This window comes from Plecotus auritus (genome assembly GCF_963455305.1).
Source record: "Plecotus auritus genome assembly, chromosome: 14".
Classification (NCBI taxonomy): domain Eukaryota; kingdom Metazoa; phylum Chordata; class Mammalia; order Chiroptera; family Vespertilionidae; genus Plecotus; species Plecotus auritus.
The window spans coordinates 15,782,477-15,808,207 of NC_137780.1; the positions used below are offsets into that span (position 1 = coordinate 15,782,477).

Consider the following 25,731-nt stretch of genomic DNA (forward strand, 5'->3'; position numbering starts at 1 on the left):
CATTAATATAGGTGGTTCACATCAGGCCTTTAAATAAAACTGACTGTTTTGCCCTGACCGGTTTGGCTCAGCGGATAGAGCGTCGGCCTGCGGACTGAAGGGTCCCGGGTTCGATTCCAGTCAAGGGCATGTACCTTGGTTGCGGGCACATCCCCAGTGGGAGGTGTGCAGAAGGCAGCTGACTGATGTTTCTCTCTCATTGATATTTCTAACTCTCTATCCTTCTCCCTTCCTCTTTGTGGAAAATCAAGAAAATATATTTAAAAAAATGGGAATAGTAGTAGTAGCTACTTTATTAAAAAAAAATGGAAAAAAAACCCACACCAAAAACCTGACTGTTTTGTTTAAATGGCAAAAAAGAAAACATTATAATGACCTCTGTGAATAAAACTTATGAATAATTTAAAAATGTGAAATTCTACTGTAAATATAATACCTTAATAGTCATTAGGTTTAAATCCAAAATTTCCCACACTTATTTAAGCATGGGCTCATGATACACCTAATAATAGCATTATGTAGCTTTTCATAAAAAACAAAACAAATAGCATTTGAGAAATAATGGCCTTTTTGCACAATGATCCATCTAAGACAGGAAATTTATTCTTTTAAGAAGTCTGTAAGTAAAATATAACAAAACGTTCATTTATATAAGATAAACAGCATACCTCTTTCTGTGATCTCTTGTGCCTCTGTTGCAAAACAGCTTAAGACTGTATTAAGATTGCTAAGAAGCAAATGGCATTGTTGAATAGACTGTATAGTCTGCGGATCAATGAAACGACAGGAACCATCAAATAATGGTGTACCTTTCAAGGATAAAATATACAATCAGTTTCGACACAATAAATCTGAAATAATTAAACTCACAACTGAAAACTTTCTCAAATTCCTACTGACCACAGAATTATTCTATACATTATGAGATTTACAAAGACGAGCTTGAAATGGCAAACGCCCTCAAGAAACCTAGAAGGGATAGACACAATAACTTTTTTTAAAATGTAAAATGAGGTAAGCAGAATGTGGAAAAGGTTACAGATTCAATAAAAATCAGTATATTCATTATTCTCCTTCAAATAAATCTTTCATGTCAGAAATGTTATGTACCATATTGTTTTGCAATTATTAAGAACTTCCACCTTTAGTCTTCAAAAGTTAGACATTAAAATTAAGACTCAGATAAAGACTTATTACAATAAAATTGCAGGCATGTTATAATTCATTGCAGACTCAGTTGTCCTTTCATTTTGAATTAAAGGTTGAATTTACAAATCCTTTGGGGGGAGTGTCTTAGTTGCTATTTGTTACATCTTTAGATAAGATTTAATTGCATTAACATTTACATATAATCGCATTTTACTATAAAATGTGTAATATTTGATATATCATTTAAAACAAATATCTGAATTCTAAAACCTTCCTTCCTTAAATCAAATTATTTGCTTTACGCCCTGACTGGGTAGCTCAATTGTTGTTGGTTAAGCATTGTTGCAATATGCCAAATTTTTGGTTTTGATCCCCATTCCAGGCATGTAGAAGAATCAACCAATGAATGCATAAATAAATGGAACAACAAATCAATCTCTCTCCCTCCCAGCTCTAAAAATCAATTTTAAAAACTTGGAAAAAATATACTTGCTTTACCTCTAATACATTTAGTATACTTATTTTTTATTTTAATTATTATTTTATCTAAAAAAGTAAATCTTCATTAACCATTAATGAAGCCCAAGGCAGTAAAAATGGCTGAGTTATTACCAAGTTCAACCCTGAAACACCACATGATGCTACAAGAATAATAAAGACACAGAATTTTATAAACTGAGTTGAATTTTTTTTTTACATAACTTACATTATCAATCCTGAAAACATTTTCTCCTGAAAAAAAGTATATTTTTACCCTTAATCTGAATTATCAGATTATTACTGAAATATTTAAAATTTTTTACTCCATGTTTATAGTTTTATGAGTATGCCCTAAAATACAATAGAACCCCATGTCTTCCTGTACAACTTTGATTTTAAAATTTTATTAAGAATTTTTAAAAATCCACTTGTTCACTCATCGTAATAGAAATAAAAACATATACTTCTAAATAAACTTTAATTTTACTTTCACGTACAGAGCAATCATTTCTGCATTAATTGGGCATAATGGGTTTTTAATATTCACAGATACCTAAAAACTCAAAGTGTACAACTATCAAGAAGGAAAATGACCTGGCATGCCTGATAATGACATCTGTTAGAAAACAAATAATGAGCTTTTACCCTATTTAGTTTCTTTATGCTCACAAATACTTTAAACAGAAAAGGAATAAGTAGAGGAGCTTCTGAGGTTAGCTCGCATATTCTCTTTAATCATAAGCAATTTTGTAAATTAAACTCTGAAGATCAAAAGATGCACAAGATATAATTTTTAAACTTGCCAATATGGACATAATAACATGTTGCCAGTTTAAAAATCTGTTGCAAAATCTTTGTCAAAAAATAACTGTCACTCTAAACTAAAAAGGAAGTTTTCTTCTGGGCCTTCTTTAAGAACTTATAACTTCAAGATGATTAAACTGTTGTTACATACTTAAAAAATAAATGATTAATTTTTCAGTATAGTACTTACATAGTCTGTCAAATTCCTCTTTTGTGAGAACCACTTTATTCCATGTCCATTCAAGAACAAAGCGCAAATTAGCAGCAGAATTTGGTTGTTCTAATTTGTAAATATAAAAGAAAAAATAAAGTATGATTATTAATTAGAAACAAAAAGGAGTAACTTTTTAGTGGAGAAACCTGACAGAAAACCGCCCTTACCAAGTGAGCAAGGTAAGTATCAACAATAGAGAAACTAGTATCATGTATCCTTCTGCGTGCAGTACATCTGTTATGTGAAATTGTAAAATCTGAATCTAATCATGAGGAAAGATCAATAAACACAAACTGAAAAGCAATCTACAAAACAACAGGGTTATATTTTTTAAAAATACCAATTTTTGGAAAGAGAACGGCTTATACCAACTTTAGAGATTAAAAAGACATGAAAATTGCCCTAGCTGGTGGCTTAGGTAGTTGGAGTGTCCTCCTGTACATCAAAAGGTTGGGGCTCGATTCCCAGTCAGGCATGTACAGGAGGCAACTGACTGATGTTCTCTTTCACATCTATGTTTCTCTCTCTCCCCCTCCTCTCTTAAAAAAAAAAAAAAATAGTCAATTAAAAAAACATGTCCTCAGGTGAGGATTAAAACACACACACACACACACAAAACCTGCATTTCTTAAATAAAAAAATAAATAAAAATACATGAAAATTAAATAAATATATACAAATTCTGGATTTCCCCTGCCCAAAAGTGCTACAAAGGATCTTATTGGGACAATTACTGAGATTCCAATGTCTGTAGATTAGATAATGGCATATTATCAATGTTAATTTTCATGATTTTTATAGTTGCAAAGTGGTTTTTTTAAGTGAGTGTCCTTGTTCTTAGAAGGAAATAATATTGAATTATTTGTGGGTAAAGAAGCACCATGTCTTCAACTTATTCTCAAATGTTTTAAGAGTGAGAGTGATACACACAACTTGGATAAGTCTCCAAAGAATTTGCTGAGTGAGAAAGAGTCAATCCCAGAAGGTTGCATACTGTATGATTCCATTTATGAGCATTTTTTAAATGACAAAATTATAAAGAATGGATTAGTGATTGTCAGGGGTTAGGGATGTGGCTATAAAAGGGCAACATGGGGGATCCTAATTTGAAGTTGTAGTAGAGGTTTGCCAGATTTTATCATTGGGGTGGCAGTGGCGGGTGGGGGCAGAGTACACAGGCTCTCTCTATACTATGTCTTATAATCGTGTAACTATATGTGTATCTACAAATAGCTCCAAATGAAGTTTAACTAACCACCCCCACAAAAAGCGAGTTGATAATTTTAAAAATAAAAAAGTAATTTTCCATTAAAAATAATAATCTTACCATCCAGTATCCACCTCCTGATATATCCAGTCAAAAGTCCCAGGGAACTTGTGTGGATTGCTGCTGACAATACAGCTTTTAATTGTTCTTCCTACACCATGCATTAAAAAAAGTAGGAAGAAATTAAATGATAAGAAAGGCTATGTGATCACACACTGCTGGTGGGAATATAAAATGATAAAGCCCACTTTGGAAAACAATCTGGTAGTTCCTCACAATCAAAATTACCATATGACCCAGCAATTCCACACCTACGTACACACGCAAGAGAAATGAAAACACGTGACTACATAAGAACTCTATAGGAAGCAACGTTATTCCTGATAGCCAAAAACTGTCCATCACCTGAAGAAAATAATTTCAAAAATGAGGTATACGCAGTACAGTGAAATATTAGCCAGCCATAAAATGGAATGAAGTACTGATACAGGCTACAGGATAGATGAACCTTGAAAATACTGTGCTCAGTTAAAGAAGCCAGTCACAAAATGCCGTATTATTAAGATTCAATTTATAGAACAGCCGGTGTGGCTCAGTGGTTGAGTGTCAACCTATGGACCAGGTCATGATTTAATTCCTGGTCAGGGCACATGCCCGGGTTGCAGGCTTGAACCCCAGTAGGGCACATATAGGAGGCAATGATTGATGTTTCTCTCCTCTCAAAAATCAATAAAAACATATCCTCGGGTGAGGATTAAAAAAAAAAATCATCTCACCTGACTTAAACTGGAAGGCTGCATGTCAATAAGTCTTGGTGAGAGAAGGCCAGCCATAAGACATCGATTATAACCATCAGAAATAACTTCATTGATAAATGGTCCTGATTTCTTTAAAAAGGTCAAAGTCTGAAACAGATTGATCAATAATATATCAATTAATACTCAATTCAAATAACCAAATTTAAGAATACGTAATAAACTCATTATCCCACTTTCAGACTTAACATTTTGAATAAAACTAAAAACACTGAAATGGAAATTGTGGAAGACTACATTTTTGTACTTCTTTCAAGGAAAAGGGTTTTTGTAGGTTCTTGAGCTAAATCAATGCTTTGTAATTATAAATAATATTGCAGCTTATATGTTTTTATGAAAGATACCCATCACCTTCTCTAAAGCTGATAGACTCGATGACAGCTCTTTATGAACACAAACACACACACAATACCCTGCAGTTTATTCCCTTGGTCTAACATACAAAAGACCTGAAATGAAGTATAAATATGGCATTCATCTACATCTATGTGATTATGAGTTAAAAGGTTTGTCATTTGTTGTTTTCCTAGAAAAGTATTTTTCAACAGATAGTCATCATCCGCTCTGTGCTAGGCACTGTACCACTGTGCTAGGTACCTCTTTGCATTACTTTATTTATTCAAAAGCTTTCTGGAGAAAGGAGAATTCAGAAAGGATAAAAAGGGACATGGTAAGACAATGACCTTCTTTGAGCTTTTCCTTGGGATTCAAGTAGCTAACATCCACAGAAAGCTGCTAAAAACATCCCAATACGTCTCATTAACCTAGCAGAATCTACCATCAAGTTTAAATCCATGATCTGACTTGAGTTCAGTAAGAAACACTGTCCACATTGTCAGCTGTTACCTACCTCCTTCTGAAAGCCAGTACAAGTTATATGAACAACTCCTGAGTTTAACAAACAAGTGGCATCTAAAAAAAAAAAGATTTTAAAAAACCACTTAAGTATTATATTTGAGATGGCATTGATACAACAGAATTTCTCTTAACAGACTGCTAGCCAAAGTATCAAATTATTATACACAATAAATTTTAAAATATTTTTCCAAGTATTTCCAAACTTTATCAAAAATGATACCAAACTATCACAAATGCAGTAAGCGTGAAATATTTAATATTTTCTAGCAAATTCAAAACTGTGATTTCTTTAAACTATGTATTACGTTTCTCATATACATGTATATTTATTTTCTAAGTTATCCATATATTAGCTGACAATTATATATGAATAGATAATACTATGCACATATGTTAAACATAAACACACACACACATACTCTTGCATGTTATTTTTCTCAAAGGGTAATGTTAAGGAAATACATACCAAAGTTATAGGAACTTGGGTTAAAAAACTGCTCAGGAGGCGAGTATGAAGGAGCAAGTCCTCGACTTAAACTTCTCTCGTGGACTAATATATCCAAGATGTAATGTGGAGAAGCCATATTTACAACAGAATCCAGTGACCACAATGCAAAATAAGAGCAAGTATGTAGAGATTCTCCTGATCTAAAAGAAAATTTTACAAATTATTAAGTCACTGAACTGCTACAGATACAAATACCAAGAGAGAGAGAGAAGCATACCTTAATGAATCTGGCATTTGTGCATGATACCAACGATTTATGTCAAAAATCCCCAAATATATAGAAGGCTTTCCTTGTCCATATATATTCACTTGCCAGGTGAAGACTGAAACACTAGTGTCAGGAGACAGAGCTAAAAGGAAAAGATAATTTTAAAAAACAGAATAACTCAAAGTAAAATCTCCCAAATAATACTGAGATTTTTCTGATAAATCTGTATTTGATTTAATTTGCCAAAACATACTTCTATCATGCATTTTATAAGTAGAGATTTACTCACCTTTATCTTAACTGTTTTTATATTTTAAGAACACCTTATTAAAAACTGATCAGGAAAGTTATATTCTGACTTATTTTCAGTTATCACCTTGGCAACTTTGAGGTATCAGAGGTAGAAAACAGAAAATGATCTGAATGAGTATCTCCCAAGAATGGTGCATAGCTGGTACCAGAGAATATCAACACCCAAAGTGGATGCCTTTAGGTCTTAGAGCTTAATTCTTACAGGAATTTTGGTTGAGAAGGACTGATCTAGTAAATGCATAAGTCAAACAACAAATCGATATTACTTTCTCTCTAAAATCGATTAAAAAAAAAAAAAGATAAATCTTAAGTCAAGCATTCACATGTCATATAAGAGAACTTTTAACTAACCTTCACTACTCATGCCTTCCTCTCTGTCACCATGAGATCGAAATTTCTCTATACTCTGGCATCCCAACAGTTTGGTATTACTAGTCTGTCCCCTCAAAGGAAACATGCCACATGTGAGGTCCAGTGTATATCTTTCTTCACAGTACTCCAACCCCTGAAAAATAAAGTGTACAAAAATCCTTATCTTAATAGGATTCTAAGCAAAAAGACATTCTAAAATTAAATGTTTTCTAAATTTAAAGATTTTTCACAAAGAAAACAAACAAACCAAAAAAAGTTAAACTCTGAAGAGAAAGTATTATGGAAAGGAGCTCTAAAATTTTATATAGCACAAAGATATTTATCAAATAAAAGGCTAATTTTAGTCTCTCAAAAGTAATTACCAATACATTTTTTGAAGCTGTTATCAAACATGAGAACCTTCATGTACTACTGGTTGGAGTGTAAATTGGACTAACCACTGAAATTATATATACACATACTCTGGGCCAGCAAACTTACTCTTGTATTCTCAATGAAAATCTTGCTCTAGAATAGGTTTTTGCTCATCAATCCCTTTAAGAATCTGAAAAAAGCTGTGAAACTTTCCCCCCAAAATGCATAATCAGTAGAATGCCACACATCATTCAGGGGCCCATCCCCATCCCTGCAAACACTAGGTTTAGAAAGCCTGCTCTGGAGAATGGAATGTGAGGGTTGACCAAATATGGCTATTAGCAGCACCCCACTCTTTCCTCAAGAATTCAGCCACAAAAAGTCATATGAAAGGCTAGATGCATTCATGCTCTTATACAATTGTCAGTGACAAGACTGTTTTAAAGTCACCCCATGGTTTACTGCTTGATATGTTAGAGCAGGGGTGGGAAACGTCTGGCCCGGCGTCATGTAAGTCCCCCAAAATCATTTGGTCTGGCTCTGCCAAGGCCTTAGGGATGAGTTAATTAAATGTTTGACCAAATATAGCAGGCCAGTTTTTAAGCTGATAATTTTGTATGGCCCTCGAATGATGTTATAAATATCCAAATGGCCCTGGGCAGGAAAAAGGTTTCCCACCCCTGTGTTAAGAGCATCAATGTGGGATTATTTTTCCTGGGTACCATTTAGGCTACAAGCTTTAGTTCTGTCCAATTCCCTCCTTTTAGAGCAAAGTGATACCTGGAGTGCTAAGAGAGCTACCTTGGTAAAACAGCTGGTGTCCTGATCCCTAATGTAATACTTCTCCCATTATATTGTGAATACAGTATTAACTCACATATAAGAGTAACTTTTTAATATCTTATTGTCTTAAAAGAAAGACTTAAAATACGTGATCAGTGAACAAAATGGTAATAAGAAGCCATATTACCATTACATTTACCTCATATAAGATTTGTCCTGATGCCAAACACTTTCTATCCCCAAAGGCCAGCTGAAGCAGATGCAAACTCAGAACATCCCCTTCACTGAAAGAGAGAGATCAGCTTTTTCTTTAGTGTTTCTCCTAAGAAATACTAACAATCATATTAATTACACTAAGCATCTCTTACTGTCCACATCAGGTTAGTTTGAATACAATATTGAGTGCATATGATAAAACTAAGGTCACTGTGCCTGGCCAGTGTGGCTTAGTGGTTGAACGTCAACCTATGAACCAGGAGATCACAGTCTGAGTTCTGGTCAGGGCACATGCCCAGGTTGCGGGCTTAATCCCCAGTAGAGGGCATGCAGAAGGTAGCTGATAAATGATTCTCTCTCATCGTGGATGTTTCTATCTCTATCTCCCTTCCTCTCTGAATCAATGAAAATATATTAAAAAAAAAAAAAAAGAAAGGAACTGCCGTTTGACCCAACGATCCCACTTCTAGGAACATATCCTATGAATTCTGAAACACCAATCAGAAAGAATATTTGCACCTCTATGTTCATAGCAGCATTATTTACAATAGCTAAGATCTGGAAACAGCCTAAGTGCCCATTAGTAGATGAGTGGAACAAAAAAGCTGCGATACATTTACACAGTGGAATATTATGTGGCTATACAAAAGAAGGAACTCTTACCCTTTGTAACAGCATGGATGGACCTGGAGAGTATTATGCTAAGTGAAATAAGCCAGTCAGAGAAAGACAAATACATGCTCTCGGTTATATGTGGAATTTAATGAACAAAATAAACTGATGAACAAAACAGGTCCAGAGGCATGGGTCCATGGAACAGAATGACATATCTCAGAGGGGAAGGGTATGGAGAGGACGGGAAGAGATGAACCAAAGAACATATATGCATATATGCACAGCCCATGGACACAGACAATAGTGTGGGAAGGCCTGTTGTGGGGCAGAGGCTGAGTAGAGAGGGGCAAAGGGGGAGGAATGGGAGACATCTGTAATATTGTCAACGATCAAAATAAACATAATGCCCTCTCATTCCTTACCACACAAAGCCTTCACAAGGCACATTTCTCAATGCTGTTCGCCCACATTACACTCAGATGAATGGAAATATGAATTTGATCCAAATGAGGGGCATCTCAATAGATATCTCTGTATTTTCTCCAGGATTGACAAATTTCAAAAATGGCAAATCATTTTTTCATTCATTGCCTTATTACTACAGTGTAAGGTTAAGACAAAACCTCAAACGTGGGGACATCGAAAACAAAAACCCAAATGGTCCACAATGCAGGTACATAAAATCTAAGATAGAATAGAACTTGGGAAGAGAAAGTACTGGAATCAGTAAGTTATCAAGATCAAGGCATTTATACCACAAACTTTAATTTCACAGATCATCAAAGAAAGAACTAAATACCTAAGAAAAACATTTAAAAATCAGTACTGAATAACTGTTCTAGCACTGGAAATGAACCAGTTAGAAATTAAATTGAAAAGAAAGATCTGTCCATAGCTGTACTTAGAACATTAGAGCTTATGACAGGGAAAAGTCAATCCTAAAAATATACTGCAAAAGGCAAATAGGACTAGAAAACAGTAGGGATAAATAAAAATGAGAGAGGCATACAAAACAATGAGGAAAAAGGAATGAGATTATGAAGAGAAAAGATGTCTTACGAGAGGACACAGAAAGCCATAAAAATTGCCTATAGTAATAATAGGTTGCCTGCTCAGCTGAACTGGCTTACACTTTGAAATAACATTGAAACAACCAAGCAAGCACCATTTCTTCTCAATGATATATGAGAATTATTTAAACTTGTAGAAATAATCATTTAACTTTTTTAATCATTTCAACTATCACTAATTCATGAATTATGTTGCTTTCACTAAAAAGAGACAACATAGTACAAAGTAAAAGCTGTCCAAAGAAATTAATTGCTGCTCCATTTTTGACAAATATTTTTAAAAACACATGTATCACACTGACCTATCTTGTGTAGACTGAACAGCCCACAAGTAACAGCAATTACGAGGATCATTCTCAGGTTCTTGAAAAGTAACAGCATATACGGGAACCCTTCCACCTTCCAATTGTGTGTAGTATCTGTAAGAGGCACAAAAATTAGTATACTTCATACTTTAAATTATAACTATGTTAAAGAAGGTGCCTCGATGTAAGAATTTGAGTTAGAGCATCTACTGTTCATACAACCATCTTCAAAAGTACACAGGAGCCCAGGCTGGTTTGGCTCAGTGGTTAGAGCGTCGGCCTGCAGACCAAAGGGTCCCAGGTTTGATTCCGGTTGGAGGCACATGCCCAGGTTGTGGGCGATCCCTAGTGGTGGGCATGCAGGAGGCAGCCGATCAATGATTCTCTCTCATCATTGATGTTTCTCTCTCTCTCTCTGAAATCAATAAATGTATATTTAAAAAAAAAAAAGTACACAGCGTAGCCCTGGCCAGTGTTGTGCTCAGGGTTTAGAGGATCCATCTGTGCACCAAAGAGTTGCAGGTTTGATTCCCCATTAAGGGCATGTACCTGGGTTACAGGTTTGATCCCCAGCCCATTGGGTCAGGTGCGGGAGGCAATCAATCAGTGCGTCTTTCTCACATTGATGTCTATCTCTCTCTCCTCTCCTTTCCACTCACTCAAAAAAAAAAAAAAAAAAATCAATGGAAAAATATCCTCAGGTGAGGATTAACAACAAAAAATACACAGGGTACAAGACATCAAGACAATGAGCATGAAAAAAAAAAAAAGACAACGAGCATGGCATCCAACCCCAGGTAGAACTGGGAAGGGTTAAAATTAATAAAGCATAGAATACATGTATGGGTCAACTAGTCCTCCCAGTACATATAAATATATGCCACTATGTACTGCTCCCCAATAAGAGGTACTCTCTCGAGAGATGAAATACTGCCACAACACTCCATTTCTTCAGCTGCATGGATTTAAGCATCAGATCCACTATGTTTGCTACCTCCCCTCAATAAAGGAGTACTTCCCTCAATAAAGGGTTAGTTAATTCCTCGGCAATTTTAACATCATAAAAGTATCAACATAAAGAGAAAGTACTGGAATCAGTGAGTACTGGAATTATATTTGGACAAAGTTTTTCACAGCATGCAATTTTAAAACACAGCATTTTAGAACAGATTTTTAAAAAGTCTTTGCTTTTCTGTCTACTGGGAACAACTACTTTACAAATATTTATACATATGGTTATAAAGAAAAGTACTTCTGAAAGAATTCATACGATATAAATATCTTTAGAGTCATGCTTTATTAGCAAATTTAACACCTTTTTTGAAATGCCTTTTAAAATATACACCGAATCAACCCAAATTCATGTGCTAAGCCATTCCTTTATCGTCATGAATTAATACAATGAAAAATTATTCATAGTCACTCTATTATTAATTTGTCCTACTATTTTCCCCATAAGCTAATTTTCACATATTAATAGGGTACAAGTTATACTAAGAAAGAAACTGCCAAAAATCAAATCAGAGAAAAGTTATCCTTACTCTCTTTTCATGCTTTTCATATTCCAGAGTGCTAGGTAGCCATCAGAAAACCCTACAGCAAGCTGATTGGTCCTGTTTATGTAACTAAGAGTTGAAACTGCTGTTCCTGATGGGCTTACTAATTGGAAACACAGATGGCGTCCTTCTCCAATTGCACGTTCTCTGATGTGAGGTACTTCGGCTGGAATACCAGCGAGAACTTCAAGGTCTAAAAAAAAAAGTGAGATTAACAAACTATGAACAGCGTAAAACAAATGTGTCACCCATTATTCAAGCAGAAATTGAAGACTACTGGGGTAAATAGGAAGAGGAAGGATCATGCGGTCATCATCTGACCCCCCTGGTCACTAAATGTGAAACAAGAGGCCATGTGCCTCCGGATGGGATACAGTATGAAGTACCCAGCATTTATGATGCAGCCTTGTCAAATGTTAAGTCTGAATCTAATCAGAGAGAGCTTAGATTTGCGGAAAATATAAAATGTAAATGATACCACATGAAACAAACAGATAATTTCAAATGTGGAGCATTACACCACGCAACTTCTTCAGCAAGTGACTGGAGAGAGAGAGGACTGCTCTACCGTCAAGGAAACATGAGAGATGTCAAGTGAAATGTGTGGACCTTGTCTGTATCCTGACTCAATCTAAATGCAAAAAGGTGCTTTAGAGACAATCACAGGAATCTGATTATTCGACTATATACCAGCAATTTCAACCTTTTTCATCTCATAGCACACATAAATTAACCACTAAAATTCTGCAGCACACCAAAAAACATGTTTTTTGGTGATCTGGAAATAAAAGGCATAATTTGATCCACTCACACTGGATGGCTACTGTCCTGTTGGCTGTTTTTTATTTGATAATCTAAGGGGAGAAAGGTCAGTGCCCGTGACTAGTCAGGTAGTGCATGTTTGAAAAATCCTTACAGCACACCAGTGAAAATCACTAAACTATACCAAGGAGTTAATTGATATGTTGTTATGAGTGGTAATGACATCATGATTATGCAGTAACATAACCATTACTTGCTTTGAATTAATGCAGAGGAAATGAGAGAAAGGGGAGTGAAAGAAAATGGATGCACATACAGTAAATTTTGAAAACTAACTTGAATTTAGGAGATGGATATGTGTGAATTCTTATATTCTGTTGCTTACTTGAAGATGATGGTAATCTTTAACAAAACAAAAATATTCAGGCCTGTATATTGATCTAACTATTATACAAGGGCAAATTCCCTCAATGCTATTATGAAGGGGTTATAAAATCATATTCCATTGTGCTCACTTCAGCAGCACATATACTAAAATTGGAACGACACAGAGATTAGCATGACCCTGAGCAAGAATGACACGCAAATTCGTGAAGCGTTCCACATTAAAAAAAAATTCATATCCCACTGTTCTTGAAGTTACCCTCCGGATCCCTACTGTTTCTGATTATTTTTTCAGAGAATAGTGATTAAATATTGCCAAAATATAATGTTTCATATAATAAAACACTGTAAACATCTATACTAATAAAAGGGTAATATGCTAATTAGACCTGGAGACCTTCCAGACAAAGCCATGGTGGCAGGGCTGAGGCAGGTTAGGGGCGATCAGGCTGGCAGGGGACGGAGGGAGGCAGTTGGGGGCGAGCAGGCAGGTGAGCAGTTATGAGCCAGCGGTCCCAGATTGTGAGAGGGATGTCTGACTGCCAGATTAGGCCCAATCCCTGCCTAAACCAGCAGTCGGACATCCCCCGAGGGGTCCCAGATTGGAGAGGGTACAGGCCAAGATGAGGGACACCCCCCCCCCCATGCACGAATTTCGTGCACTGGGCCACTAGTATTCAAGAAAATAAGGTAGACTCTACATGTACTGATGTGACAGAATATGTAAGAAATGCTGTTAGGTTTGGAAGAATTGCAGAACAGTATTTATGGTATGATAAATGTTAGGAACTTCATTTTCTTTATATGTATTTCAATAAAGTCTAAATAGTTGTAACCATAAGCTACATTTTTAAATAAAAAAATCAATTTTGCATTAAACTCCAAAACTCAATTTTTTGTGTGCTATAAAATTCAATGGTTTGGAGCGAAACCACGATGGCGGCATAGGTAAACACCTGAACTGCTGCCTCACACAACAATTTCAAAACTACAAGTAAAAGACAAAACGGACATCATCCAGAACCACAGGAAGGCTGGCTGAGTGGAAATTCTACAACTAGACAGGAAGAGAAAAGCACACTGAGACTCACAGGAGCCGCAGAAGGCAGAGGTACGGAGGCGTGCACGCAGAGAGGGCTAGCAACTGAGTGCACGGCTGTCTTTCTCAATTGGGAGGGAGACAAAAGCTCCTGACTGCTCTGAACTCCAGTTCTGGGCGAGACTCTGGGGACCCAGACTCATTCAGGGAGAAACTGGACTGTCTGGCAGCGGGCAAAACTCGAGGGCGGCTTTCTCTCAGAGGTGCTTGCAGCGATTACTAAGAGACACTGAGACAAAGGGGCCTCTTAGGGTAGGGCTGATGGGAAGCCACTGCTGTCTGCTCTGCCCTGAGACTCCGCCCCATCCAAGCTGAGTGCAGAGGCTTTTGCATATGAATGCCCTGGCCCTTTGCAATCTAAAATTACCTAACAAACTGCAGCTGGGTCAGAGAGACCCAGAACATCCAGAAGAAGGCCCAAGGCCCCGCAGCAGCTTGCTTTGCTTCACAGCTGGGCCTCATCTGGGCACCTCCAAAACCCAAACAAAGAAGAGGAATCTGCAGATCTCTCTGTAGCTCCTGCTAGGTGGCCTCAGGCAGAGGCTAAATTAGCACCTCCTTGGAGATCCAAGAGTCAGTGTACCCAGGGGTCAGAGTAGGACCATCCAGATTACAACTGCTCAGATCCATAAGGGACACACTCAGGGGGCAGACTCAGTGAGCACCAAAGCCCCACTGAAGCAAGTCTTGTCTCATAAGGGTGTCTCCAGCACAGAAGTTCTCCCAGCGTAGACACAGCTGATCCTCACAGCTGGCCTAGAGGTCAATTCCTCCCAGTGATACCAACAACAATCAAGGCTTAACTACAACAAGACTGTGCACACAGCCCACAAAGGGGTGCACCAAGAGTGTCCACCTCAGGTAACTGGGGAGGCTGAGCCACTGGGCCCTAGAGGACACCTAGCACACAAGGCCACTCTTATCAACTCAGGGAAGCAACCAAAATGCAGAGACAAAGAAAGAGGTCACAAATGAAAGAAATGGAGAAAAGCAAACGACTGAATATAGAGTTCAAAACCACGGTTATAAGGTTTTTCAAGAATTTTCTAGAAACTGCCGATAAATTTAGTGAGACCCTCGAGGATATGAAAAAGGACCAACTAGAAATTAAGCATAAACTGACTGAAATAAAAAATAATATACAGAGATCCAACAGCAGACTAGAGGATCGCAAGAATCAAGCCAAAGATTTGAAATACAAAAAAGCAAAAAACACTCAGCTGGAAAAGCAAAAAGAAAAAAGAATCCTAAAATATGAAGATAGTGTAAGGAGCCTCTGGGACAACTTTAAGCGTACCAACATCCGAATTTTCAGGGTGCCAGAAGAAGAGAGCGAGCAAGATACTGAAAACCTATTTGAAGAAATAATGAAAGAAATAGACTTACAAGTCCAGGAAGCACAGAGAACCTTAAACAAAATGAATCCAAAGAGGACCACACCAAGACACATCATAATTAAAATGCCAAGAGCAAAAGACAAAGAGAGAATATTAAAAGCAGCAAGAGAAAAACAGTTGATTACCTACAAGGGAGCACCCATACGACTGTCAGCTGATTTCTCAACAGAAACTATGCAGGCCAGACGGGCATGGCAAGAAATATTCAAAGTGATGAAAAGCAATAACCTACAACCAAGATTACTCTACCCAGCAAAGCTATCATTCAGAATTGAAGGGCAGATAAAGAGCTTCACAGATAAGAAAAAGCTAAAGGAGTTCATCACCACCAAACCAGGATTATATGAAATGCTGAAAGGTATTCTTTAAGAAGAGGAAGAAGAAGAAAAAGGTAAAGATAAAAATTATGAACAACAAATACATATCTATCAACAAGTGAATCTAAAAATCAAGTGAATAAAAAATCTGATGAACAGAATAAACTGGTGAATATAATAGAATCAGGGGCATAGAAAGGGAGTGGACTGACAATTCTCGGGGGGAAAGGGGTGTGAGGGGTGCGGGAAGAGACTGGACTAAAGTCGTACACCTATGGATGAGGATGGGGGGGGAGGGGTAATGGGGTGGGGTGGGAACCGGGTGGAGGGGAACTATGGGGGAGAAAAAGAGGAATAACTGTAATAATCTGACCAATAAAGATTAAAAAAATAAATAAAAATAAAAATATATTAAGAAAAAAAAATTCAATGGCTTGCCCTAACTGGTTTGGCTCAGTGGATAGAGCATCGGCCTGCAGACTGAAAGGTCCCAGGTTCAATTCTGGTTAAGGGCATGTACCTTGGTTGCAGGCACATCCCCAGTAGGGGTTGTGCAGAAGGCAGCTGATCGATGTTTCTCTCTCATTGATGTTTCTAACTCTCTATTCCTCTCCCTTCCTCTGTAAAAAATCAATTAAAATATTTTTAAAAAATTCAATGGCTTAGTAATTCTCATAAATGAGATATGTTTCTGACCTCTGATCACAATGCAGTTCAATTATAAAATTATCCTTGTGCTAAATTCAACTACTGATTGTTGCTTTCTGAAATAAAAGATGTTTTAACTCTGCCCAGCCAGGCGTGGCTCAGTGGTTGAGTGTTGACCTATGAACCAGGAGGTAACGGTTCAATTCCCAGTCAGGGCATATGCCTGGGTTGCTGGCTATATTCTCAGTGGGGGACCATGTAGGAGGCAACCAACCAATGATTCGCAACAATGATGTATCTCTTTCTCTCTCTCCCTTCCTCAGTGAAATTAATAAACAAATATTTTTTTAAAAAAGGTATTTTAACTCTATTTTGATCTAAAGTTTTAATTATGATACAAGCATTTTAATTAGCCTTACAGCTATATCATATACAAAACATACTCCAGAACAAAACTTTAAGACTATTTAATTCCTTTATCAATTTTCTATGAAGAACAGTTAAACCATTTCTAATATTCTACAAACTCATTTTTACTTACTATTCTTTTTGCTAATCAATTCTTTTCACTTAAACTTATTTTACAGATTTAAATTTAGTTCAAATGGTTAAGTTCCTCAGTCAATTTCTGGTCAAATTTTTGCCACTTGCAGTTTTATTACATACTGACAATTTTTATTAGTTATGCTCATAAACTGGGATAAAATAGTGATAAAATAGTTATTCTATTTCTATTTCTTAGCTGGTCCATAAAAGAACAGATGTGGCCCTAGCCAGTTTGGCTCAGTAGACAGTGAGGACTGAAGGGTCCCGGTTCAATTCCAGATGAGGGCATATGCCCAGTAGGGGGCGTGCAGGAGGCAGCCGATCAATGATTCCCTCTCATCATTCAAGTTTCTATCTCTCTCCCTCTCCCTTCCTCTCTGAAATCAATAAAAATATATTTTTTAAAAAAGAACAGATCTGCAATATTACAGCATGTTTTAAAAATCAAGACGGTGCCCAGCTGTTGTGGCTCAGTGGTTGCGTGTTGACCTATGAACCAGGAGGTCACGCACAATTGATTCTTAGTCAGGACACATGTGCAGGTTGCAGGCTCAATCCCCAATAGGGGGAATGCAGGAGGCAGCCAATCAATGATTCTCTTTGATCACTAATGTTTCTATCTCTCTCTCTGAAATCAATAAAAAATAAAATAAAATTCAAGGTCCTCAAAGGTCAAATGGTCCTTTTGGGAGAAACATTGATAGGTTGCCTCCAGTATGCACCCCTGACAAGGGATGGAACCCCAATCTATGTATGTGCCCTGACCAGGACAGGAATTGAACCAGCAACCTTTTGGTGTAGCATACAGGACAGCACTCTAACCAATTGAGCCACCTGGCCAGAGCCACAGGTGTTTGTTTTTCTGTTATTTTTGTTATTGTTAATCCTCAACCTAGAGTATTTTTCCACTGATTTCTAGATGGTAGAAGGAAGGCAGGAAAAGAGAGGGAGAAGGAAGGAGGGAGGGGGAGAAAGAAATAGAGAAAGAGAAACAACGTGAGACAAACACATTGGTTGCCTCCTGAACATGCCCCAACCAAGGCCAGAAATCGAACTCAGGTATGTGCCCTTGACTGGAAATTGAACCTACTACCTTCTGGTGTGAAGGCCGAAGCTCTAACCACTGAACACACCAGGGAGGGCAGGGCCACACATTATTAAAAGTTTTTAAGTTACTTCCCCTCCCTACATAAACCAATTAGGAGTCCCATAAATTTAAAAGATGAAAAATATGCCAAAAACCTAAAAGCAATTGATAAAGTGTAAATTTATTAATATAAGCATTAATATTAAATAGAAAAAACTGCCTCTCTTCACTTTTTAATTTTTATTTGAGTAGCATTAGTTCTATTTTGGGATGTAAGGTATAACTTTCAATCACTCTGTTATTTCCTAGTGAATTATTTGTGTCTTGTCTTACCACAGGAACATAAACAGCATGCCAAAACACTGTTAGATCCTACCTGGATAAAAATAAAATCTTGATAAAGTTCAACATTTTATACCTTTAGTCCTTGTCTGGCATTTACTTGGTATTATTACAGTATATATCTGAAAATAAATAGATCAATATCCCTATCTTTCACTTTTTAAAAAAATATATTTTTATTGATTTCAGAGAGGAAGGGAGAGGGAAAGATGGAAACATCAATGATGAGAGAGACTCAATGATTGGCTGCCTCCTCCACACCCGCCACTGGGGATGGAGCCCACACCTGGGCATGTGCCCTTGGAATCGAACCATGACATCCTGGTTCACAGATTAACGCTCAATCACTGAACCACATGGGCTGGACCTTCTCTTTCAATACCTACTTTAGTATATAAATAGTTCATCAACAAAATAGACTAACATGCAAAAGGTATCAACAGTGCCCAAAACATTAAAACAATAGGTCCAAACAATGAAAGAAACAAAGATACATAAAGAAGTCTCTATATAAAATTTTTTTACTTGGAAAAACCCAATCCCTTATATCAGAATATTCTGGTGCTCAATTTTTGGTTTTAAGCAAAGAAATTACCTGATGCCTCCACTTCATTCTGACTGCATGTTAAGTCATCAAGACATAGGTCAATAAGAAGGATCTGTCCAACATTAGTTGCCACAGCTGCCACCCCAAAAAGCCATCGCAAACTTGGGTGCAAATGCTGAGTGCTTGCACTGGCTCCTCCATGATTAATTATAGGTTCAATAGCTATTACCTAGAAAGGAGAATACATGACTTGCTTTTCTTATACAAGGTGAGAAAATGCAATTAAAACATAATAAATTTTGAGGTTAAGGCAGGTTATTAGGTATAACAGACATTTTCAAACATAAAATCATAAATCTGCATCTGATACTTGTGAATCTGAATAACATAATTAAATCTTTCAATATAATAGTAATTATACCATTATTTCAATATATAAAAAATCATGCAGTTGAAATAACTGATGTTTATTGAGAATTTAATATAAGCCATACATTGTGCAAATTGGTTCATTTAATGTTCAGGATAACCCTTTGATATTGTATATAATTTTACCTGTTTAAAGATGCTTGGAAAGGTCAGTTGAATTATTCTAGTCACACATTCATTAAATAGAAAATTCAAATCTAAATTTTTCTCACTTTAAAGCTGTTAACCAGCTACTCTATGATTATATAGCTTCTTTTCTTAAGAGTAAAAATAAATCATTCCAGAAAATTTTACTGTTTACTCTTAAAAAATAAAAAGTCCTATTTAAGGCTTTACACAGTATGACGTGTAATGGTCTTTAAAGGGGTTATATTATGCCTGGCTAGTAGAGCATCAACCTATGAAGCGAGGTCACGGTTAGGTTCCTGGTCAGGGCACATGCCCAGGTTACAGGCACGATCCCCAGTAGGGGGCATTCAAGAGCCAGGTGATCAATGAGTCATCATTGATGTTTCTTTCCCTCTCCCTTCCTCTCTGAAATCAATAAAAATATATTTAAAAAAATAAAAGGGCTGTATTATAATGGACTTCACATAAAGTTTTAGCAGTGACTGAATCACTGGCATTTAACAAGGAATGAAATTACTTAAAATCATACTGTAGCTACATTACAGAATTATACCCCCCTTCATTCATGAGTTAAATCTTAAATATCTGTACCTAATAGTCCATATTTTATTTTCTACTTAGCTTTCCTTCTGTTTCCTATTAATTCAAATATTAATTAGGCATGATATATGACATAGTGTTAAGTATTTGGTGATTTCTACTATAATACTGACTAAAATTACTAGAAAAAAGAGAGAAAATTTGTTAATGATATAATGCATTAATGTAAAATCAAAGTTAAGTCTACAATTTTTTACCAGAGATAAAAGCCTGGTTCTATCTATATTTCATTAGCACACAAAATATTCCGTAGTGTTTCTAATTCTAAAAGCCGTAATTTCATGGACTATCTTCCTTTTCTATATCAGGAAGCGTATTTTCTTCCATTTCCTCAGCGAGGGGTGAGGAATCTGTCACAGCTTATTTTCCTCATATAAATGCTATATAAGTAATCAGTAATGCTACCTTATTTAATTTTAAACTTTTGGGGTTTTTAATATATTGATTTTAGAGAGAGGGAAGAAGGGGTGATAGCAGCCATCCACCCAACTGAGTATCAGGAACTTAGGTAAGTTCCTTCTCAATTACTCGTATCCAAATAATCAACAAGTCCTGTCCATGTTACCTCTGAGTGTATACTAAAGCTGTCCCTCCCTCTCTGTTTCTCCTGTCATTTCCGTGATTCAGTTCATCAGCCATTATTTACCTGAACTATTCCAGTCCAAAGAGCTTTTTACACTGGAGTTCTGCTTTAAACTTAAAATAACTCCACCACAGACTTTGGGAGGAAGCCCTAATTGCAAACAAGGTCATTCACATCTCCATCTTCACCATTACTAGCTCCCGCTTCCTACTTCCCCGCTCCCTGCAGCTATCTATATATATAAAAGGCTAATATGCAAAGTGCCCCTTGGGAGTTCGACCAGGAGTTCAATCGCTTGCTATGATGTGCACTGACCACCGGGGGTGGCGTGAAATGAAGGGAGGCCCTGGCTGGCAGCTGGAAGGCCCCAATCGGCCCTGATCACCAGCCAGGCATAGGTACCCTAGCCGTGTACGAATTTCATGCACCGGGCTTCTAGTTCTAAATAAGTCTCTTTTCCAAATGTACCATATACTATGACTTTTTACATTCTGGTCCCTTTGCCTGAAATGTCCAACCTTTTTGAGTAGAAATTATTCAGGTGTTCTCCATGCTCTAAATGGTTGAATTTATGAAAATACTTACTATATTTATGCTGTAATCTTATCATCAGCCTTCTATTAGACTACAAGATTTTAGATAGCATGAACCAAGTTCAATTCATCTATTTGTCCTCAAAATCTAGCAAATAGCTTGATTTATAGTAAGCACTCAATGAAATTCTGCCTTAGAATTATCACCACTGGCAAGTACATATATAACACTATCAATTACTGCAGACCCTGCACACATTGGCCTACAAGGTCAGTTTCCTCAACTATTTTGTCATTAAGTTCCCTTTTAACTTTAAAAACTCTATTCTACCACTATATACATACACACATTTTTATGTATATCTCAGTATATACTTTTCCACGCCAGGTATAGGAAGAACTCTATTATTCCATAACTTTATATTTGTGGATGTGTGTGCATTCGTTAAGTGTATACAGGTTCTCTTCATGTATGAAACCTGAACAAACCAAATTCAAAGTACGTCTATAATTACTACCTGGTGAAATGTCTGGCATGTGGAGGGCATATATAGACTACAGTTAAGAAATGGTGATTAGAAATGAGTCCACTATTTAAATACATTCCTCAAATCTTAAATAATAACAAAGACATGTTTTCCATATTGCTCCAAGACTATGTAGTTGATTCTTGAACAACACAGGTTTGAACTACACAGATCCACTTACACGTGGATTTCTTTTCATAGTATATTCAGTACTATAAATGTATTTTCTCTTCCTTTTGATTTTCTTTTTTTTTTCTCTAGCTTACACTATTGTAAGAATACAGTATATAAAACATAATATACAAAGTATGTGTTAATTGTATCAGTAAGGCTTCTAGTCAACGGTAGGCTATTAAGTTTTGGGGAGTCAAAAGTTATGCACAGCCAAAACCGGTTTGGCTCAGTGGATAGAGCGTCGGCCTGCGGACTCAAGGGTCCCAGGTTCGATTCCGGTCAAGGGCATGTACCCTGGTTGCGGGCACATCCCCAACAGGGGGCGTGCAAGAGGCAGCTGATCGATGTTTCTCTCATCGATGTTTCTAACTCTCTATCCCTCTTCCTTCCTCTCTGTAAAAAATCAATAAAAAAAAAAAAAAAAAAAAAAAAAAAGTTATGCACAGATTTTCACCTGTGCGAGGGGGCGGGAAGGATCAGTGCGTCTAACCCCTGCATTGTTCAAGGGCCAACTGTAGCCTCAAACAAAACGGGGGGAAAAGCCAAAGTGATAAATATTTTTATAAACTTTTTTATTTTGAACTTTTAAATGAAAAATAGCACACTTCCATGAAAGTAAACCAATTGGAAGTACACTGAGTACACGCACCATTGACACTGTCATCAGCAGGGGCTCAGTTCTGAAACAAGATGTCCACACGTCTTACACAGTACCTACCCTTCCAGGAAGAACGACTGCTTTAACCACTCGTGATATGCCCAGGTCGTAGAGACAGAGGACACTCCCTTCTGCATCTTCCAGTCCAATCAACAATCCACTTCTCTTCTGCCAAGAGAACTCTTTCACAGCGAGGATTATAGGTGACTCGTCACTCAGTCCACTGAATCTATATGCAGACAACCGCTCTCCTGTTATGGAGTGCACTACCTCAAGTTGTGGGCCACAAGTCAAGTAAGCAAGCCCATTTTTCGCTAGAAGAAAAAAAAAACAAAAATGTTGCTTATTTTAATATTGTATGTGCACAACAAAACTAAAAAATTGTATACATAATCTCTCTATATATAAAAGCCTAATATGCAAATTACCCCATGGGAGTTCGACCAGGAGACCGATCGCTTGCCATGATGTGCGCTGACCACCAGGAGGTGGTGTGGAACAAAGGAAGGCCCCGATTGGCCCTGATCGCCAGCCAGGCCTAGAAACCCTACCCAAGCATGAATTTCGTGCACTGGGCCTCTAGTACCAGTAAAGGCACCATGCTATGTGATTAAATGCATTATTTCATTGACTCCTTGTTGAACCTCAATACAGAGAAAAGGTAACTAAACTTTCATAGTTAAATAACTTGCCCAAAGAGGAACAGCTAAATACCAGAGCAGAAGTAGATCCCAATTAAGTCCAAAGCCCATTATTTTAACTACATTATACCTTAAGAGTTAAACTAGGTGTTCTAAAATACAACATGTGACTCTATCCCAGAAGAATTCAAAATCTAACTGAGAAGACAAGACCTAAATAGCATAACAAAAGGAAGCATCTATCAGAAGCCCGTCTTGTCCCCTTACTAGTCGTGTATGAATTTTAATCTTCATGCAATTTAAAGTAACTAGAGGGTATTAAGCAGGACAGTGACAACCTGATTTATGTTTTTAAATGTTACTCCAGCCCGGCTGGCGTGGCACAGTGGTTGAGCATTGAAATGAACCAGGAGGTCAAGGTTCAATTCCCAGTCAGGACACATGCTTGATCAAGCCCGTAACCCAGGCATGTGTCCTGACTGGGAATTGAACCTTGTGCAGGAGGCAGTCGATCAATGATTCTCATCATTGATGTTTCTATCTCTCTCCCCCTCCCCCTCCCCTTCCTCTCTGAAATCAATAAAAAATTTAAAAGTAAATAAAATTTAAAAAAATGTTACTCTAGCTGTTAAGCAGAGAATGGACAATAAGGCGCAAGCATAAAGAAGTGGGGAAATGATACCTATGCTTGGTTGGTGATCAATAGGGAAAAGTTGATTGAAGATTCATCTTAGAGGCAGAACTAAAAGGACCTGCTTGCTGATGAATAAGATATGGGAGGTAAGAAAAACAGAAGAAGAAAAAACAGACCCTGAATTTTCCCTTGAGCTGCTAGATTGACGGTGGTAACTTTTATTGCTAAATATTTTTTTATAAAACTTTAAAAATATATATTTATTTTATTGATTTTTTATACAGAGGAAGGGAGAGGGATAGAGAGTTAGAAACATCGATGAGAGAGAAACATCGATCAGCTGCCTCCTGCACACCCCCTATTGGGGATGTGCCTGCAACCAAGGTACATGCCCTTGACCGGAATCGAACCTGGGACCCTTGAGTCCGCAGGCCGACGCTCTATCCACTGAGCCGAACCGGTTAGGGCATTACTAAATTTCTGATGTCTCATGCATCTAAGTAGATAGATAGTTGGATATACTAGATTATAGCTGAGGGGAGGCTAAATAGTTTAAGGAAGTAGTATGGCACAGTGGGGACATAGAAGGCATGGGTTCAAAGCTCATATTTGCCACCTGCTATCTAAGTAACTTAGATCAGGTTACTTCACCTATTTGATTCTCAGCTACACAGAGGAGTGATTACTTAGAAAAACCTAGTATTTACCTCAATGAAAAGTTGTTACAGTAAATACTGTTCAAGAGAATAGCACTGTACATATCTAAATGACCATACAAATGTCTCGCTCCTTTCTCCTAGGAAGGAGGGTTGTGATAGTCACTTTCAGAAAAGCCTTCTGCAGCCCTGGCCAGTGTGGCTCAGCTGGTTGAGCGTTGTCCCATGCACTGAAAGTCACCAGTTCCATTCCCGGTCAGGGCACATGCTCAGGTTGTGGGCTTGATTCCCGGCAGGAGGCAGCCAATAGATGTTTCTCTCTCTCCCTTCCCGTCTCTAAAATCAATAAAAACATCTTTTTAAAAAAGTATTCTGCAGTGTCTTTTACTAAGCTGAAATTCATCATATAATGGCTTCTTTGGTGTGGTTTTCTGTATTATATAATCCAAACCATATATACTGAGATCTTGTTCAGATTAATGGAATTACAAAACTAATATTTTGTCTCACAAAGGGCCCTAAAATTCAGAATTACTTTATTCATAAGACTGTTGGTTCTAATCCAAGCTCACCAAAAAAACTTACTAATTATAAAGAAAAACCAGCTGTGTATTATTTCTACTTTCCAAATGTAGATACTCAATACTAAAAGGTATTAAATATACGGTATTTTTAATGAAGAAAAATAAGCTCTACTCCCTCCCAAGAGTCACTGAAAATGTGTTCCAGAGTACGTAGATACTACTATATATGTAGTCATAGATGTTATATATTTACTTAAGACCACTCTAACCAGGATATGCTTTTTTTCCTCATCCATATTAAAGAAATTGCAATAGATACTTATTACTTATCTTACAAATCCATCAAATTTGTAAATTTTCAGCAACATTACTTTACCTGCAGCAAACTTTCCACGAAGTACAGATTCTAATGTGATTTCATCTTCTCCCAGGGCTTCAATAGTCACTTCTGGGAACTGCACAAGACCGCTCGTCACTTGTGCTGTTAAGTCTTGCATACTTTCACTGCAAATGTTTAAAAAAGGTATCTCCATGATATTTCTATCACAATACACTTATCTCTAACCAGGAGAAAAAGAAAAGAAAAACCATCAAAAATAAAAACCCTAACCGAAGTATGATTATAAAA

At 37.0% G+C, this 25,731-nt stretch overlaps 1 protein-coding gene across 1 annotated transcript in view; it reads right to left on the reverse strand.

Moving 5' to 3' along the window:
• Positions 1-25,731, reverse strand: part of AHCTF1 (AT-hook containing transcription factor 1) — a 76,134-nt gene that overhangs the window by 41,030 nt on the left and 9,373 nt on the right. Inside the window, exons 2-15 of the mRNA XM_080651298.1 lie at positions 25,480-25,607; positions 22,709-22,962; positions 19,064-19,244; positions 11,872-12,079; positions 10,328-10,444; positions 8,324-8,408; positions 6,967-7,120; positions 6,313-6,445; positions 6,054-6,235; positions 5,580-5,641; positions 4,691-4,819; positions 3,975-4,065; positions 2,624-2,713; positions 669-809 (exon numbers count right to left, since the gene is read on the reverse strand). Coding sequence (XP_080507424.1) covers positions 669-809; positions 2,624-2,713; positions 3,975-4,065; positions 4,691-4,819; positions 5,580-5,641; positions 6,054-6,235; positions 6,313-6,445; positions 6,967-7,120; positions 8,324-8,408; positions 10,328-10,444; positions 11,872-12,079; positions 19,064-19,244; positions 22,709-22,962; positions 25,480-25,600 — 1,948 coding nt within the window. The 5' untranslated portion in view covers positions 25,601-25,607. The remainder of the gene's footprint in view (positions 1-668; positions 810-2,623; positions 2,714-3,974; positions 4,066-4,690; positions 4,820-5,579; positions 5,642-6,053; positions 6,236-6,312; positions 6,446-6,966; positions 7,121-8,323; positions 8,409-10,327; positions 10,445-11,871; positions 12,080-19,063; positions 19,245-22,708; positions 22,963-25,479; positions 25,608-25,731) is intronic.